The sequence below is a fragment of the Homarus americanus genome, unplaced genomic scaffold, assembly GCF_018991925.1.
Source record: "Homarus americanus isolate GMGI-L3 unplaced genomic scaffold, GMGI_Hamer_2.0 scaffold54443, whole genome shotgun sequence".
Lineage (NCBI taxonomy): Eukaryota > Metazoa > Arthropoda > Malacostraca > Decapoda > Nephropidae > Homarus > Homarus americanus.
In genome coordinates, this window is record NW_024750852.1 from 3,366,618 (window position 1) to 3,387,541 (window position 20,924).

A 20,924-nucleotide genomic window follows, 5' to 3' on the forward strand; every position below is an offset into this window, starting at 1 on the left:
GTGTGTGTGTGCTTCGCACAGATAAACCTGGCAAGTTGCTGGACTTGACCTGTTTTTATAATTATACGTGTTTGGGCCGGCGGCTGAGAGGTCGGCTTTTTGTTGATATGCGGGAATGTTGGCCAGGTGGCGGGGGGTGGTGAATGCCTTACAGTATCTCTTTTATAGATAGGTAAATCTATGTGTCGTAAAAACTACTGTACAGGTTCACACTGATTCAATGTATAAACATATGCAGTAGACTTGTAAACATTTACTTTTATCCTCTTCGCCACTGATCGGCTTGTTAGCCGCTTCGGTCACGTCTCTGGATTACTTTTCCTTGTCATTTATCTTCATCAAAAGATCGGCTCGTTAGCCGCCCGGGCGATCGGTCACGTCTCTGTCACGCACTGTTGGCAAATACTGGGCATGCACCGGCTCCTGAATGTACCTGAACCCTATCCAGTGTTGGTCAAGTCTTGTCTTGAAAGAGCTCACACTCGGTGCCGTCACAACACTCTGGTAGATTGTTCCAAGAGTTTACAACCCTTACTCCAAAAAAGTTTGCCCTCACGGTTTTCTGGAGAAACAGCTCGAGACAACCATTACAAGCTTATCCCTACTTCATAAAATACAACAATGAGCAGTTTCTTAGTGGATTACACAAGTTTAGAAATATGAATATTATATACGAAGAAAAACCAGTGGTTAGCTGTCAAACAGGGAGGTACTTCCTGCCATGGGGTTCGCTGTGGAATTGGATTTTTTTTAAGGGGATTAGCCCACCCGGGCAGCGAATTTTTTTTCCTGCTTTCAAAGCAATTTTAACCTTGGGCCACTGACAAATAAAATTGTGTAAATTTGGGTCTCATATATTTTTTACCTGACTTAACATGACTAGTCACTTCGCCCTTTCTCTTAAGCTCCTTTGCGTGTGTGGTGGTGTTGGTGTGTGGATTAGTGGATGTCATGTTTATGACCTGACCTCATGCTTAGTAAGGTCACCCTGTGTACTTAAGCCTCTCTCTGTCCATGTAATTCAGATGCCTCTGGAGATGTCTTGAATATAGACGAAAGCTAAGGTGCTCCGTTGTTTCCGTTTTCCCTGTGTGTATATATATATATATATATATATATATATATATATATATATATATATATATATATATATAATTTCTAATTCTTGATCTGTTTTTTTTATGGTTAAAAAAATTTCGCCCCCAGGCTTCTATGGGAGCCGATGACCTGTGCCCGGGTGGGAAAATTTCCGTTATACGCGCAAAAAAAAATCTCTCCTACTCTGCCCTACATAACCCATAGCTAGCAGTAACAACTAGTTGGCAACCACAAAATGCGGGAACTCGCTGCTAAGGAAGTTGAAAGTTAATCACAAGTTGATTGTAACATTATTTCATTGTCCGAATTTCATCTAGTTGTAAAATAAATAATAAACTTTATGTGATTACTCTATGGACTGTTTACGAAAACACAAAGAAACGAAAAAGTAAATAAAATTGTTGATATTCCTGTCCGACAACATTGGAAGGTTACGTCGTCTTCTCAACCCATAGGAAGGATTTCACCGAGTCAACCTGTTACTCACTGGATACTGGATTTGTTAATCTCGCCGCAGTCGTCAGGGCGTCAGGGTCCTACAGTCTCGCCGTCCTCGACTTTAGTAAGTAGACACCTTCACATGCTTCTACTCATTCATTATATATGAGAATTTAACCCCTGATGGCTTGCGATGGGGAAGCCTTAAGTCTGCGGAAAATTTAATATTTTGATATTTTATTCTAGTGGTGAAGGCTCGGGTCGGGTCATTTTAATGGACTTGACTCGAGACTTGCCTTTCTTGACTAGCGACTTGGTTTGATATTCGTAACATTCTGACACGCGACTCTCGGCTGAAATGCCTGGGGCTTTTTTACTTGTATCAACTCTATGTGCATATGAAAACTATTTATTTTTAGGTTTAATAATACTGTATAGAGAACTGTACAGAGAAAAGAAGAGAGGGCAGCGTCAAGCTTCAAAAGTACTCTATAAAGTTTTACTAAACTTAAATTTCTCTATAGACACCCGAAATTTTTACTTGAAAAAAAAATAAGAATTATATTGGCTTCCATTCAATGTCAGATTGATTATACGTGTTAGTATAGTATAGTGGCCTAACAAAGCAACTGAAGAGTAAGATGCAGGTTATGGAAGCCAACATAGTAAGATACACACACGCCTTATGTTCCTCCCAGAACACATCTTGAGACAAATGAACTAACATTTTCCGTATCACAGAGAATGAGAACTGGGGTGTTAATGGTACCCACGAGGAGCTCATCATGAGAACTGGGGTGTTAATGGTACCCACGAGGAGCTCATCATGAGAACTGGGGTGTTAATGGTACCCACGAGGAGCTCATCATGAGAACTGGGGTGTTAATGGTACCCACGAGGAGCTCATCATGAGAACTCGGGTGTTAATGGTACCCACGAGGAGCTCATCATGAGAACTGGGGTGTTAATGGTACCCACGAGGAGCTCATCATGAGAACTGGGGTGTTAATGGTACCCACGAGGAGCTCATCATGAGAACTGGGGTGTTAATGGTACCCACGAGGAGCTCATCATGAGAAACTCACCATGACAGAATTTTTACCTCCCCCTCGACTTTCACCCTGTGAGGTAGAGAAAGAAAATATGAAAGGAAGTATATGGGACATAAGAGAAAGCTGGCAGCACCACAAACGTATTCTTCGTTTATCAAGTCAGTCATGGTGTCTGCCGCCCCCATAGAATACTGTATCTCTCTATCTCTCAATAAAGAAACAGCTTCCGGTAAGGGAGAATTTAAATTGTATGGAGCTAAACATATTAGTGTAAAATCTTTAATGCCTATCGTTCATTATATTTGTCTATACACTATTTACATGAATACCAATCTGTCTATTGTCTATCTTATGCTCTACCAACCTATAACAACCTCGACCCCTCTCACTTACCTCTTGCTTCTCCACTCCGTACAGTACTTTACACCTTGATTATACTGTTATTGATTTGTTTTTATTTAATTATGGAGAAAATTCGATGAGATAGGAGGGAGGGAGAGAGAGAGAGGCAGCCTGGCAGAGGACGTAATTTATTGTCGGCAAGATAACAGATGTGTATAACACTTGTCAGGAAAGCGTGCACCTGTGTCACTGCCGAAAAATATTACACACACACACACACAGGTTAACCAGATCGCACGGGGGATTGGGGATGTGCCTCCCCCCTATATCCTGCTGAGGGGAGCTGCCTCGTGAGTCACCACTGTCACACTCACTGTCACCACCACTACCACTACCACTCCGTCACCACTGTCACATGTAGCGGTGATGGTTCTGGCAGGGTGTAGTAGTGGCTAGGGATGGAGTATTGATGGTACCCCCTGAAGACCGGTGTACCTGACCACACCTAATCTTGTTAGTGACAATTCCACCTTTTATTTCTGGGTTAGTGGCCAACCTCTCACTATGTCAGGGTCAGTGGCCGACCTTCTCACAATTTCGGGGTTTAATGGCTGACCTCACTATTTTGGGGTTAAGGGCCGACCATCTCACTGTTTCGGGGCTAAGGACCGACCTTCTCACTATTTCGGAGTTAACCGACCTGCTCACTATTTCGGGGTTAGTGGCTGACCTTCTCACTCGTGACAACATCTGGCATATACTTCTGGGTTATATACTGTAAAAGGTTGGTTTATATCTAGTAACGCTGTTTTTCATCACATATTACGTCACAACTAGAATTTGAAGAAAAACTCCTTAATATAAAAAAATGTGATTTAATATGTTACAGTTCCAATCCTCCTCACCTGGCGGGCAACTGAAAAGGTATAAGGATAGTCTTAAGACAAACCTGAAAAGGTGCCAAATCGACCCCCTCACCTGGGAGACGATTACTCCACATCGTAACGCTTGAGGAGCTCCACATGAGAAGTTGTCCATACGTTCGAGTTAGACCGACTACATACCGAGGCAGACAAGCACCAACACAGAATAGAAGCTGCTGTCGACCCCCCGCAATAGCTGCAGCCCTCCACATGTGTAACTTGTGGACGACTCTTCCGGTTCCGTATCGACCTCTCTTAATCATCCCAGAGCTCATCAACGAAGGTGACATCCTTAATAACTCATATCATTTTATCATAGCTGGATAATCATCATACTCGATTCCGAGTGACAGCTAAGTAGAAGTAGTGTGTGTGTGTGTGAAAATACTCGACAGAAATAAGTTCACATGTGTGTGTGTGTCATCATGTGAAGTCATTTATTACCAGTAATGTCACTAGCCAAAGGCAAAAATCTAGAAATTTAGTTACTGTAAATGAATAGCATATTTTTTTTTATTATTGTATTGATATACAGTACTATAGTTTTTCGTCCTTTGATTTTATTAAGTAGCCGTCACTATACAAAACAAATATCTTATTTTTATTTATCATGAACTTTCAACTTACTATCAGAAATAAACAAAGTAGCCCTCACAACTTAATTTAACATATGCTTGGTGCTTCGTAACCGTTACAGGAGAAACAGCAAAATCTATGATACACTATCAATCGTAATATGTCTTCTTGATACCATTGGTAACATGATTTAATTTCCACATATAGTGAACATGAGAAACAAGTAAACACATAATTATTACATTACAGGTATAGTTTTCGGTGATGTCTTCATGCATGTTCGCACGCACCATATTGGCGGTGGATTTTGTTTTGTTTTTAAGGGGAATAGCCCACCCGGGCTATTGTATGAGTATGGAAACACAGAAGAAGGCAGAGCATTCCACAGTTTGACTGTGTGAGGAAAGAAGGATGTACTACAGGGTATAACTGGTCATTCTAGTGTGACTGACATCCACAAAGAAACGGTGGGCACCGCGGACAAGACGTGTGTTACGAGCCCACAGCCTTGCTTCTTAATGGCAATCTTGGTGGAAAATTAGCTCTGTTAAGGAATGTCTTCTGGCCAAGAATTTCAGAGAAATTAGTCCAAAGCCAAATATACCTTAAAAAATAAGAAGGGTTGTATTTGATCTTTACCAGTGGCGCACTGGCCCACCGGGATACTGGGAAATTTCCCGGTGGGCCCCAAAGTGATGGTCCATCTCTTTGGAAATACTCTAACGGAAAAGAGAAAAAAAAGAGATATGAGGTTTATGAGATACTAACTCAATCCGCCCTAATGCTACCGAATGTGACATTACTAGGTCCGTACCAATGCGACCTGAAACTTTTGAGTGGGCCCTTTTACAAGTTTTTCTGGTAGAAATTTTTTACCCAGTCCGCCACTGATCTTTACTCTTAAAATTTTCTTAAATTTAATATTATTTATCCCCCTAAAAAAAGGTACAGTAATCATATTTTGTAATCAAGACTCTCTCAACCACCGTAGTGGCATTCTACATCCTTTACATGCATGTAAGTTCTAAGTCAATTTGGACAGTAAGGTGTTGGAATGACTTGTATATTGCAGATAAAATGGAGCAAGTGTTGTGTATACTGCTGTTGATGGTGACGTCACAAACAGCTGCGCAACTTCTGTTCGCGGGAAGATGTCCTTACCAAAATGTCGTTCAGAACTTTGACTTTTCAAGTGTAAGTCATCCTGGCGTGTCTCAACAAACTTGTACTAAATGAAAAATGCACAAAACTGAAATACGTTACATAAGTGTAATGTAAACATTATTGTTGGTTTACAGTATGTCAGGCACAAACTGGGCATTTTTTGGTCAGTAGTCCCTCTGCAAATGAACAACTCCCAACTATCAATACAGTAACCTGTTTTTTCTTTTTTGTTACAGTTTGCAGGTAGATGGCATGAAATAGAGAAATATTTTTCCTTCTTTGAGTTGGGAGGCCGATGCATTTCCAGCAAATTCTTTCTTTCATCTCCAGGTGATACTACTTTCGGAGTCATCAATAAACAAGAAACAGTGTAAGTACAGGGTATACCAAAATACAGTACTGTACAGTAAAACATATATCACAATGTCTTTGTAGTGGGAAAAGTACCGGTAATGTAGTAAACCTGTACTGTACTGTATCCTGTAGAAGGGTTCCTTATCTGTATTTTGGGGGAAAACTTTAAGATTTTAAATGCAATAATTGGAAGTGATATAATGTACTGTAGTACCGTATATGAAACATTGAAAAGCCTTATAAATTTTTATGAAAACAAACAAATACTGGAGATGAAAAATGGTGGAAATCATTGTGAACTATAATTTTGGGGGGTCACCTGAAGAATCTCCAAATCAGCTTATTTCACCTAAGGGTTGACAGAGGTACTTTTGTGTATTATGGGCAAGGAATTCAATATTTAATACTGTTCTGTACTGATTGGCCATTTTAAGCATGATGACATCAATATAAAATGTGTGAAGTATCAAGCACAAATCATAAGTACAAGAATATCTTTGTATCAGACCTCTTATACATAATGTTGATTAATGTCATATGGTATCATTGTTTGTACAGTTGCAGAAATATGTTCCTACATCCCCTGTGGTAACCAGTGTCTTCAAACAGCACCATCGCAGTAGTAGTATCACTACTTATGAATGAATGAATGTGTATTATTCATGTAACGACAGACCTTGATTGGTGGATAGGTTTGCTATAAGTCATACAAGTTGGCCGTTTGGAGACGCAGGGGTGTAGGACCACATTTCTGCAACTGTTCCATATCCATAACATTTATAAACATACCATAGTTTGGAATGTAGTGGTTGAGTGAATACAACACTCACCTCCTACTTCATGGGTCGTTGCTTAAATCCTCAAGCACTTCCAGTTCACCCAGCTGTAAGTGGGTATCAAAGTTTACAATTTGAGCAAGTGAAGGCAGTAGAGTGCAGTACAAGCCATGCTGCCTCCTTGTGTACCAAAGACTCAGTACAGTATATTATACATTGTGTTGTATCAACACTGTCCGGGCAGTTATGCCCGAGACCCACTTTCACTTTTTCACATGCCGTTTATAGTGCATGTGATGAATTACCAATAAAAATAAATTACCTCATGTGTACAGTATAAGTTTACAGTCCCTTGAGAAAATTAGATTTGTATACAGTAGAAAACATCATTACATATTTCTTTGTTTCAGTGCATAAATGTATTCTTAGTTGTATCCACTGTGACACTTTCCTTAGACTTCAAAGACTTTACAGTTTAGTACATACAGTACTTCCCTTTTTCTTTTACCCTCTTCACCACTGATCAGCACGTTAGGCGCTTGGGCGATCGGTCACATCTGTATTATTCACTGTTGGCAAGTACTGGGCATACACTAGCTCCTGAATGTATCTAAACCTGCTCCAGTGTTGGTCAAGTCTGGTCTTGAATGAGCTCACTCTCGGTGACTTCACAACACTCTGGCATATAGTTCCAAGAGTTCACAATTCTCACTCCAAAAAAGTTTGCCCTCACGGTTTTCTGGAGAAACAGCTCGAGACAACCATTACAAGCTTATCCCTACTTCATAAAATACAACAATGAGCAGTTTCTTAGTGGATTACACAGTTTTCTGTACTTGTGGCTTCTTCAACCTTGAGCTGTGAGCCCTTATGGGGTGGGCGTCCACCAGCTCCAAGTATGTACACTCGATTGAGTAGTGCCCTCTGAGATGTCTGTACACTTCAGTTAGGTCCCCGCTTGCTCCTCTGTAGTATAAGCTAGACAGTTGCAGGCATTCTAATCTCTCAGGGCAACTGAGGTGCCGTAGAGCAGGCACCAGTTTGGCGGCCCTCCTTTGGACATTTTCAATCAACTGACAGTCTCTAGCATACCTCAGGGACCAGACAGGGTGACAATACTCCAAACGGGGAAGCAACTCACTTGAAGATCGTTATGAGGGACAGACTGTAAATATTTAAAGACCTTATAGGACAAACTAGTTTCGTTGCTTGATTCGCCTTCTCACAATGGCCCGAGAACTTAAGTTCATTGTCGACATACACACCCAGGTCCTTTTCACATCTGGTCTCTATTTATGCAGTCTCTTCATCCTGTTGGGACATGTAATACACTTCCTTACTATTGGTGCAACCCAGGTGCTTCCTTTTGCACTTCGTGACATTGAATCTTAGCTGCCATTTCTTCTACCATTCTTGAAGCTCACAGAGATGTTTCTGCAGCTCTTCACAGTCTGTTTGGTTCTTAATTTCCCTAAATAAGTTGGCATCGTCCGCAAACATTTGTATAGAGGGGTGTATAACTTCTGGCATGTCATTTATGAAGCAAACAAACAACAACGTACCCAATACACTACCCTGTTGTATCCCATTTGTCACAGTTACACATGACGATTTCATGCTATTAATCACCACACACTGCTTGCGATCGTGAAGAAAGTCACCGATCCAGTTCCCCTAAACCTGTACCCTTCCAATTTAATTTTCGGCCTGTCATGGGGTAAGTTGTCGAAAGCGTTGGCAAAATCTAGGTATATTTTGTCGATATTTCCACCTTGTTCTAGAATTTGAGTCCAAACATCCAGGACCTTGAGTACTAATTGTGTTAAGCAGGATTTTCCTGGCATAAAATCATGTTGGCAGTCCTTTACAAGATTGTTTCGTAGTAGATGCTCCATCATGGCATCTCATATACTGCTCTCTAGTACTTTGCTGGTCAGGCTCACTGGTCTATAATTATTCATGGAGTGATGATTGCCATTCTTGAAGATAGGACTCACATAAGCCATTTTCCAGTCATTGGGAACCTTTTGCTCCAACAGGCATTTGTGGAACAGGATCTTAAGGGGCTCTGCAAGCTTGTTACACAGTTCTATTAACACCCTGGGGTGTACTATACCTGGGCCGGGACTCTTGTGAATCTTTAGCTTTGACACTCTCTTATAACCTCATCCGAGAATGCAATGTGGGTCAGTTCTGTGTCAAACAGTCAATTCAAACCATCTTTCCTCAAACACAGGAAGATTGTTCGCATCCTTTCTTGAGAACATTGAGGAAAAGAATTTGTTCAACTCCTCCACCTTATACTGGTCAGAATCTGCGTAAGTTCCATCTTCAAGCATCACGTCCAATATGCCTACTCGCGTTTTTAATTTCGACTTTGCGTAGAGGTAAAAAGCAATCTGCCTCTGGAACTCTTTTTCAGCCCTTCTACACTCTGAATTTGCTTAGTTCCTGGATCTGATATACATCCTCCTTTTCTGCTTATCATTTTCCTTAGCCACATTTCGAAATTCTGAGTTTTCTTCTTTTCTTTGTCAACTGCTGCATGGTTCATGTGTAACAGTCTCCTTGTACTGTTTTCCTGGAGGCACGGGGTTTGGTTTTGGGTATACAGTATATTTATCAATCAAATGGTTGACATCGTGATGAATATACTGTAGTTATACTGCACTGTACGCTACATGTCTGCAGAAACTTATGTACTGTAATGCATATTAATGTTTTGGACATGTAACCTCAGCAAAGAACTCCTAAAGGCCAAATATTTTTATTTATTGGTAATTGTTTGTCAGATACCTTTTTTTCATATTAGGGGGTGGCAAATAAAATAAAAATTCTAACTCTTCACAGCTCAAAAAATATATACATGTACAGTAAACCCTTGTTATTCGTGGGGGATAGGTTCCAAAGAATGGCGCAAATAGGCAAAAGTGCGAATAGCAACTTATACAGTAATTACCTTAGTGCACTGCTGTACAGTATACCGATACAGTGCCACACAATTGACTAGCCGTGGCAGTACTCATCCCCTCTTTTAACTTACTATCTTATCTAATAATTCAACTTTCTTTGTCAGGGTCATTACTGACTTCTGCCTTTTACATTTCACTCCACTAGCATCACTAGCACTGACACTAGGCAGTCTTTTAGGGGCCATTTCACATAGATACACTAAAGTTTTGAGAGTACAACATGCTGCGTGGAGTGACTTGTGCTGCAGGAAAAGGCACAGGCTAGCCACCATATGCTTACTGCGAATCATTAAAATCACGAATCACAAACCCATGAATGGCAAGTGTCTACTGTAATTCAAATAGATACTGTATGTAAAATATGACTGAGGAACATATTTAAAGTTTTCAAGTAATAAAATCTTGTAAAGTGGAAAGATCATGTAATGTACCTGCTTGTCAACATGATACACAAAAACAAACTTTGGATTGAATTCTGGTATTTTTTTCAGTCAAAGAAATTATATTATTTTCCTCCAGTCTATTACATATCAATACAAAAATAATTATAAAGGAGGGTATCAATTTTCTTTTCAAAATTCATTTATTTTTGGCAGCTAGATTTGAGAAATAACTAAAATTGCAAGGTTTGAAGATAAACATCAAGTGACTTCGACTTGGTAAATATTGTAAGAGACACAATACAGGTACTGTACACGATATATTGTACTTAATGGGAAGGGGTGTGTATGAACTGCACATGTTGAATTGTAAGTTACAAAAATTTCATCATAATATACAAAGTACCCATGGAAACTGAGTAAACTTGCCATAATTACTTACACTTGCTACAGTACATACTGTATTACAGGTTTGATAATAGGGTCACCACTATTCGGGGGCAGGCAGTGAGTGTGTCCTCTACTTCCGAGGCCAAGCTGTCCGTCACCTTCAATAACGTCATGAGTAAGTAATGTTTCTTTCATTCATGTCATCTGTGGCACTCATTCTAGTTCCCTCAATATTTGTTCTCTCTTACTTATCTTGTCCTATCCTTCCCAGCTTTCTCACATCTTATACCAAGACTTTTGTATCCATTACCTTAAAATTCCTGTTCCTCAAATATCATACCTCACTCAGTTGCTACTTTTCTGCCCTCGCCCCTTTTCTACAGCCAATCAGCTGTAACTCTTGAGAAGTGAGCGGGGCATCTCTTCTCAGCTGGAAAAAAATGCACTACAGTTGTACCCCACTTAACGCGGTCAATTGAACCCAGAGGGTCCCGCGTTAAGTGAAATCCGCGTTAAGTGAACAACAGAACATATGGGATTAATTCCAATAGAAACCGGCCCGACCCCCAAACTCCACTTTTTGAAGGCACATACCTTAGTTGTAGTAAAAATAACATCTTAATTTTATGATGGTACATGCACACAATTAATACTTAAGAGAAATAGAGAAATACAGTCGCCAAGTTAATGTCCATTCAAATAATGGACTCAACTCCCTCCCCCTCTCACACTACACAGCCGGCTAACAGATGGTCGGTCGGTCCCTCCCTCCCCCCCCCACCCCCCACCAACCGTCCCAAGGAGATGTGTGGGATAACCTCAAACTAAAGTTAGGAAAATATAATTGACATTGCTGGATTCCTTGTAAGACCAGGAATATTTTGAATATAAATGTCATATATTTTGCACAAAAGATAACATAGTTACCTAGAGAAAAATTTTTATCTAAAAATTGTAAGTTTAAAGCAAAATATATGATGTTTATATTCAAAATGATCACCAAATTATAAGAATTCCAGCAATGTAAATTATATTCTGGCCTGGTAATTTGTATGAATTTTATGAGCTAAAACAGGCAGTCAGGCAGGGTGGCGGGTGGGGCAAATCTAAAAATAGCGTCTCGGACACTCACCGCGTATATGTGGAAAAAACCCGCGTTAAGTGAAAGTTCAGCTTTGGCAAGGCACCGCGTATATGCGAAAACGCGTTAAGTGAAAGCGCGTTAAGCGGGGTAAAACTGTATAGCTAGTTCTTCAGTTCCCCAAATTACACCAGGAACTTTGTAGTTTAAGAACCCCTGTCCTTGTGATTTTAGTTCCTCTTTTGTCAAGGGTCAACATGTATTTAATATCAAATTCTCTAGAACTTTAGTTCTACATGTTAAAATATATATTTCACGTAAAATAACCAAATAGTGCTTATTAACAGTATCCAAAACGTGAGAGTAGAGTATACTGTATTTTGAGTGTAGTCAGCCAATTAGTCAATTATTAGGCATAACTGTATACATTACAAAGCGTATCACTAATTAGAAAGAAAAAACTATATATTACACTTTAGTCCTTTACTTGTTTGAAATTATTCAGGGATAGAAACACTGTTATACAGTTCCAGGTCTGACTGGAGCTAGAAGTGATGGAAACTACTGGGTACTTGACACGAATTATTCCAACTATGCCATTGTGTGGTCCTGTGAAGACATGGGATTCTTCCATACTCGTGAGTATAAAGCATTTTGTTTATGCATGGGGCATAACATTGATGAATGGTTACCAACTTTCTTAAGTACTGTAATGGCCAAGTTGTCGGTCAGAATTTTTTGTAAAATGGCAGGTCAATGGGTGAAGAAAATGCTTAAATTCACAATGGTAATGATAATTTTAAATAAATTGGGCCAAAAAGTGTAAAAATAAGGGTTAAAGTCACATGACTGCAAAAAGCTCTGTGATTGGTTGTGACATCACAGGTTGGCTCAAGCAGCTGAGCAGGAGCCTGGAAGCAGCCAGCTGTGGTGTATGTGTTACCAGCAAAAATACAAGACTTGTGGCCATATACACTGTTGATAAAAACAGGCATACCTTTTTTAGGTTAAAATAAATTACTGCTCAATTATCAGCGTGTGTATTTACCCGGTACTTGCTGGGTGCCAAAATGATACAAAAGACCGATAACTCCAACATAGAAGTTTTCATCACTGTTCTCTATTTCATGTCTGGAAATTGTAAATTTTCATCACTGATGTCTGTACTTAATGTTGTGGAAGGACTAGGGACGACCATGGCCAAGGGATGGGCTTGAGATGATCAGATGACTGATGTAATTCAACGTGCTTCATAGCTGGATGACAGAGTTCTTGATAATACTCTACAATCATAAAGACATCTACTTTGGGTAAATTTCTTTCATCTGCCTTGATGAACCCTGGAAGTAGTTGTCCAACCTTCTCGGCTGATCAGCTCTGTATTATTAGATAAATAATTGTTCTTTATTGAGCAACACAGTAATGTTATATTGAATTTATAAATATAACTAAGCACATTAACTAATTCAATGGATATTAGCTGCCCCTACTACAAATTTCATAGTATAAACATTCTAAACAGCATTGGTATATTTTGGTTTTGGTCATCTGGGGAACCTTAAGATTCTAACTATGGGATTAAGTACTTTAAACAATAAGACACATTATCTCTATGGGATGTCTGTCGCAAAACATTTTTTGATCACATAAGAAAATACAGGTCATAGGTTAAGTTAGGTTAGGGTATGATGAGTTATAAGGTTAGTTTAACATACATCAGTAAAGGGGGAGGTAACTCAAAACTAGTGATTTCCAATAGAAATGAAGGTCTAAATCGTTCATAAAACATCGCAAACCACAATAAAAAAATATATAGTCTGCATGTCTAAGGACTGGGATGACCAAAACTTAAAATTTACCCTATTTAGCCTATCTCGAATCTTAACTCCAAATACTTATGGTAGTTAAAGTAAAATTTTACCCATTAATTAATTTAATGATGATATACAGCTCCTCCCTGATTTACGACCACCTGCACTTACGATCTGCCTCAGTCGTACCCAAATTTTGTCAAATTATATATTTTCGAGTCCCACGGTCAGTACAGAGAAAATTTTAGTTTGTAATTCACTTTAAAATGGCTGACAAGCTTAAAAGTGAGAGTTTTGTGGTGCTGAGAAGAAAAAGAGACGCCCATTTTAGATTTTCTAAGTATTATTTAAGCATTTTCAACTTACTACCATTTCGACTTATGACCTGGATTTGGGTCCCTAACCCCGTCGTAAGTTGGGGAGGAGCTGTATCCCAATGCATTCTCAAAATAAAGTCCAGACAATGTCATTACTGTACTTCTAAATTGACTTGTATCTCCATCTAGTACTGATATACTCTGTAAATGAGCTGGAAAAAAAAGAGAAAGTCTACCAGGTAAGAATACATGACAGCTGAGCTGGTGTGAACATGGAAGTTTTTAATATCCGTAAGCACATTTCTTCACTTAAGAAATAGTCTCGGGAAATTAGGGAAAAATGAGGGTCAACCACCAACAAATTGCAATGGTAATGAAATTCGTATTATTAAACTCAGGAATATGTCTGAAATAACATATGTAAAGTTTAATTAAATCCAAGTTTGGGAACATTGCCAACTCCACATTATTAAAAAATTGCTGCCACAAGAATATACTGTACCATACAGTATTCCAATTAAAAATTAGATATTTAATGATGATACTTGAGTAATATTGTATTTTTCTGGATTGTTTGAAAATTTTATGAAAGTACATAAAGCAAAATATGATTTTATAATATAAATGTATTATTCAGTATTAATACAGAACTGAACCAAATTGACATGCAGATTATATAGTATATGTATTGTTCACTTAAACAAAAACTGTGCGAATATTCAAGAAACTTAGTCATTTGCTTAACGAAATATCAAAATACCACACTGTTGAAAACTATGAACTGTATAGAGCATAACAATGTACCATAACAAGATAATTAGGCCACTATATAAAAATGAATCATAATAATAATTATATGTATACCAGAGGTAGGTAAGAAAATCTTAGGAGTTGATTATTCATTCATCCTCATCATCTGACTGTGACATGTTAGTACAAACACCTCTGTAGTGGCCACAGCCTGTGGAGCAATCGAGTCCATTCTTGCAGCATGTACACTGTCTAGTATTACATCCGGCTTTGCAGTTACATCTGACTACTTAAAGCAAATATGTGGGACCTGATGGTTTGTCTGTGAGAACTGAAAGAAACTTGTCACCTTGTCTGTACCATCCCCAATCTTCTGGTGACATAGTAGTTGCATTAACCATCCACTCCTTAACTTGCAAATATACACACAAACTGAGATATGCTGCAGCAGTTGATGAAGGTGGGAGCCCTTCAGGGTGCACAAATGATGTACTACTGCCTACCCTTTGGTAGAATTGTTCTAACCTAAGAAAATTCAATGTGTATCCTTGGAGACCTTTGTAGATTTGACCTAATGCACTTTCCCCAGCTTTAATAATATCTGCCTGTCACATTTAGAGAACACTTGTGCTTGCTCCAGGAATACCCTATTTGTGTTAATTAACTTGAGACCTATCATCTTGCTCACACCATACAAAGATGATGTGGTGTCACCCTAGAATGGCACGCACAAACAAAATGTTATCACAGACTTCTGAACCAAACATTGTTCACAATACTTCCATATTCCAGCATCTTGGGGCTCTTTGCTGCCTTGACGAGGTTCAGGTTTGAAATACAGTATATGGATGGAGTTTCTGGTGTCATATGCCAACACAACACAATTAGAATATCTGTGTCATAAGCAACCATGATTGCAGGCTTAGTAGGAGTCTTGTGAGCAGTAGCAATGGTATTCTGAACGATAACCAAGTCAGCTTCAGCTTTGGCACGTTTAACACAACAACCCGATCGAGTCAAATGATTAGCTAGCAGGAAGATGAAGTTCTGTTTATTGACTACATTGTAGAGGAAATCTTCTTTCTTCCCTTGGAACACCATGGAACCAGATATATTTACACGAACACCAACATACTTCTTGCCTCGTCTTAGGTGAGTCACATCTTTAGTTGATGGTTCCTCAGGATATCCGTCAAATATGACTATGGCTCTGCCATAATTAGATGAGACATACTTTGTGTAGGCTTGACAGAGATTATCATATGTCATTCCCTGGCTCCACCTTAATCTATGGAGCAATGCACCGACATCCAGTACATACTGTACTGGACATCACTTGATGGAGCAGGCATATCAAGTGGCATCATCTTACACAATGCATCAGCGAATGCAGACTTTGTTGCGAGTCTTGGAGTTATCCTGTTCTTAAAGAGTGCGGGTGGATAACTACAGAGTTCATATTCAATTGCTTCGGCTAGATTGCCATTTTGTGAGCCTACAGTAACAAGTCTCTGGAACAAGAGCCAGGGATCAATGATGATATCATCATCTTTGATTTTTAAAACACTCTTGCTGCTGAGAGAGATCACTTGTTCTTTACGTTTGAAAGTGTTGCGTTACATTTCCCAAACATATTTTGAAAGACTTTATTACCAACATCTGATGCTTGATCAGCATTAACAGACTCATTTGCTGACACCCCAGTGACCAAACAGTACAGTTCATGATTATCTATGAAGGGATTCCTTGACGTCAAGAAACTACTAACCATCTTGTGAGTATTAGACACATCCCTTGTCATTCTGGTATTTGATGTGTTGATGTGTTGCTTGCTAGTTTCATAGGTGACTGCAGACATCTCTTGCATTGCCAAGTTTACTTCAGATGTGACACTGCTTGAAAGCAGTCATACCATACGTGGTGTCTCACCCATACCTCGCCCACGAGTCAGTCCAGGGGATAACCCAGCCCAGAACCTATCTGATCTTCTGACCACATGGAGTCCTTGTAGGAAATGTTGATAGACTTCTGGATGCTCTTCCTCTAGATGATCCATTTTCTGCAGAGACAGAAAAAGTGATTTGGTGTAATGGTTATGACCAGAAGCTATGAATGGCAACATCTTTCTCATCACAGTCAGATGCAGTATCCAATTTCTTATGCATTCAGCCCTGATGAATGCTTGGAGGATATTAATCATTTCCAAGTACTGTAAACCAAGGCTTGGAGGTCCATGATTTTTTCAAATCTTCTTTGGCCATATCAAGCTGATGCTGTATCTGTTCCAAAGTGGCCAATTTCTCTACATCTTCCAATGTGATTATTCCAGCCATCAGGTCATCATGAAGTTTCTGCATTTTTTCAGTATGTCTGAAGGAGCTTGCTTTTGCTCAGGTGAACTGCTTCTCAAATCATCTACAGAAACTGAATTATCGTTTGGTGCATCTACAACCTCCGCTTTGTTTGGTAACACAATTTAAGAGACTTTTGATACAAGTAGCATGTGGACAGCAGCACTGACAGGAAGATGCCCACGGCCAGCCCTGACAATTGCCTTACCACTGAGAATGTGTGGCACAGCATTACTGGCATAAACAGTTTCTAACAGCTCCTGAAGCTCAGACCCTGACATTATGTGACCAATACATCCAAGGTAGCTCATTTGAATATGGAAGTCTCCGAGGCACAAAACACTAGATCTAATGACAGTTTCAGAATGACTGCTTTCTTGTATCATAAGTGCCTCAAGCCAAAATGGCTGATCAAATGTGAGGATGGGTTTAGCATTGAAAAGGGTAGCATGTTCACTAACAATTCATTGTGGTATATATACAAGTTGTGTCACAAATATGTTGATAAAATCAGCCTCCACCAGGTATGACTCGGTTATTTGATGGCCATTTTTAATTTATGCATTTTAAACAGTATTCCCATTTCTTTTATTCAGTTATACTTTTACAATTTTATTTTAGTCATGTGTTCAAGTTGAATAATGTTAAAATTATTACTACAGTATTGCAATTTGTTCTGGGACTTTCATTATTTTCCCTAGTCTAAAATGTCCATGACTTAAGACCATAAAAAAAAACACCCTTAAAACCTGAACGTGGCATTTGGGGTCTGACGAGGCCAACCTTTGTACTACCTACGACTGCAGCGATGAGTTTGTTGGAGAATGTTGTCTGCAGGAAAACTGATGACGTTATTGGAAATATAGGCCCTGTTTCTAGAGAAATAAACTTATCTCACCTATTATAGGAGGACTTTAAATTATATACTATACAGTATCACTCTACGAACGTGGCAGAGTGTATTTTTTGTGTTTACTCAGAACCGACAACTCGTCCATTGAGTAGAGTAGTATTCATTTTGACATATGGTAGCATGGTAGAAAAGGAAGTACTTTCAGAAAGTCCTTCGTGACAAATGGTCAGGGGTAAATTTTTCTCAGACTCAGTATTTCCTTTGCTACCATACAACAAATAAATGAGTACAGTATTATACAGGGTGTCTCAAAAGTCCCCATACTCAAAGTTTGGCAATTTATAGTAGTTTAATGGCTAACGATAGCCATTCATGGTTTCATGCGACACATGCTGGCAGCGTCGCAGAAGATTGCTGAGTAATGTACAAGTCACCTGACTTCGCGCATGAGCGGGTAGAGGGACTTAAGTGTGAGTCAGTCGACAATGAGTCTTCCGTAGGCACAGAGGGTCACTCTGTTGGAGGCGTACTTTGAGTGTAAATCTTATCAACAGTGTGTTGAAATCTTTAAAAGGAGATTTCCCGACACCATGTAAGACTACTGTTTATGAACTGGTGAAACGTTTTTGTGACACAGGAAGTGTGAAAAACGGACCAAGCCCCAAACTTTGGGTATGGGGGACTTTTGAGACACCCTGTATTATGTGCATGCTGAACTGAGCCTGTCTGTGTCATGAGTATGAAAGAAAGTGGTTTCATTAAATATTAAAGGGGTCATTGCCTGAAAAAATAACATATAAACTTATAAGTCATACATGACGAAGAACTTTTGGTTACAGAGCTCCTTTGGATTCTGATGAGAAATCGGAAACCAAATGCCTCAGCAGTCCAAAGAGTCAAGGATATCATCACTAGCCGTGGCCTCAGGACCTCCTATTTACAAGTGACTGATCAAACCAACTGCAATTGAACTATGATAAGGTTGAATGTTTTGTAATGTTATTTATTTTGAGAAAAAACATGATAATGTACTGCATTACAGGAAAAGGTCACAAGAGATACTCAATACCATGTCTGTAAAGTTTATAAAGTTTTTTTATCATTAATCAAACTTTTTTATTACTATACTGCACTTGTACCCTCTACCATTAGGTTATACACACCACACTTAAATTTATGTACCCAAAATTTAATAATTTACTATTCTTGTTTGTATCTCCCCTTATTTAACACTCTTTTTGGTTTAACAGTATTAGTGTATTATATATGTTTTCACTTAAGTGACAAGGAAAATGATTTTATTGGATTTTAATGAAAATATTCAGAAATATGGTATCGTAGTATTTATTCAAGTGAATTAAGACAGAATATTGTTGTAATACAACAGTAGTGACGATGTGGAAGAGGCGGAGGGATAGAGATGGGAGGAGTGGTGACGCTGGAGGCGGGAGCAGGGAGGAGTGGAGATGCCAGCTAGTACATTACGGGTGTACAGTATTAATTGTTTTATAGCTCTTTTTGCATTTTAATATTAAATACTGTACATTGCGTTTCAACAAAACTACTATTTATTTCTGAGAATATGGAAATGTAATATTTTTGCTGAAATGATGTATGTATTACAGTGGAAAGTGGGATAAAATTGTGACGAAAGCAATGACTTTCACTTTCTTTCGTTCAAAAGATGTTACCGTAATCACTTTTCGAATGGTTTTCAGTCGTAGGATTATGAGGCTAATGATAAGATAGAATATTATTGTAATACAGTACGGTACAACAATTTTTTAACTGAAAACCATTCGAAAAGCGATTACGGGAAAATCTTTTTGAACAACGAAAGAAAGCGAAAGTCATTGTTTTCGTCATGATTTGATCCCACTTTCCACTGTAATATGTATGTCAATTCAGCCAAAATATTACATTTCCATATTTATTTCTGAGAATATATTCATTCAGTCACAGTTAAGGTAAAATATACTTGTGATGTAATATTTTAATGAAAATACGGTATCGTAGTTTTCTTTTGTTTCAAAATTAATTAACAAAGATTGATGTTTCAAATGTAATGAACAAAAATTTATGTACAGTATCTATAAATAAACTTTTAAAAATGAATACTTTGTTTTACATCGTCCTGTGCTACCATACCATGGATTTGGCTACTTTGGGCTTGCTATGATGACGCGAGAGATCTGCCCTGGCAACTGTACCGACACTTACAGCTGGTGGTGCATTGGTGCGTCGTTTCCATTGTTTACTGGTAGTTACTGGTAAATATTTTTCAACCTAACGAATCTATTACCCTGGGGGGGGGCCAGGGTTTTTTTTACGTGGGGGGGCAGTAATAGTATGCGGATTTTTAACATTCACGGTTATCTTTGTTACCTAACCCCCGTGTATGTTAAGGGACGACTGTATAGTGCAGTAGACCCTTCCCATTAGCAAATTCGATGATTTGCTGTAAGCGGATGGTGGCTAGCTTGCAAGGTTTTTCCCGCAGCACAACGAGTCACCCCACACATCATTTTATGTTTTACTCTCAAAACTTTAGTGTTTCTGTGTGAAATGGACCCTAAAAGACTGCCTAGTGTCAGTGCTAGTGATGCTAGTGGAGTGAAATGTAAAAGGCAGAAGTCATTGATGACACTGACAAAGAAAGTTTTATTATTAGATAAGTTAAAGGAGGGGATGAGTAGTGCTGCGGCTGGTCGGTTGTTTCGTATAGGTATACAGTATGTTGCTATTTGCGGTTTTGCCTATTTGCATCATACCTTGGAACTTATCCCTCGCGAACAACAAGGGTTTACTGTAATCTTTTTTTTTGTGGACAGGTTCAAAATGTGTACAGTAAACCTGAGCGAACATTGTGTACCCAGGAGCCTCACTGGTTCATATGTAATTGAAGAATCTGAATTTAGTGAACAAGTCATTTATTAACATCAAAAAAATATCAGGTGGTTCTCGCCACATAGTAACTTAGAGCACAATACTGTACTGAATGTATCTGCCATTAAACAATGTATTCTCTCATAAGGACACAGAAATAGCCGAGTTGATGGGTTCTCTTGCAGGCCAATGGACCAGTTGACAGTCGTAATTTTTTCGTAAGATGGCAGGTCACTGGGTAAAGAAAATGCTTAAACCTTAAGCCCCTGGGTTAGGGTGCTGCTGGCAGTACATCCCCCCCCCCCACAAAAAAAATCCAAAAATAATTACAGAGTATTAAAAAAAAAGTGGCGGGAATAAGCAGACGTTCTGGAATGTCACCCAGGGCCTAATGGTTAAATTCATTATGG

The 20,924-nt window shown here is 39.0% G+C and overlaps 1 protein-coding gene across 1 annotated transcript; it reads left to right on the forward strand.

Moving 5' to 3' along the window:
- The first annotated feature begins 1,504 nt into the window (after positions 1-1,504).
- Positions 1,505-18,734, forward strand: LOC121854317 (apolipoprotein D-like). Its single transcript, XM_042348912.1, has 6 exons — positions 1,505-1,660; positions 5,502-5,623; positions 5,830-5,963; positions 10,546-10,640; positions 12,074-12,184; positions 18,468-18,734. The coding sequence occupies exons 2-6, from the start codon at positions 5,507-5,509 to the stop codon at positions 18,596-18,598; spliced, it is 588 nt and encodes a 195-aa protein (XP_042204846.1). The 5' UTR covers positions 1,505-1,660; positions 5,502-5,506; the 3' UTR covers positions 18,599-18,734.
- The last annotated feature ends 2,190 nt before the right edge of the window (positions 18,735-20,924 follow it).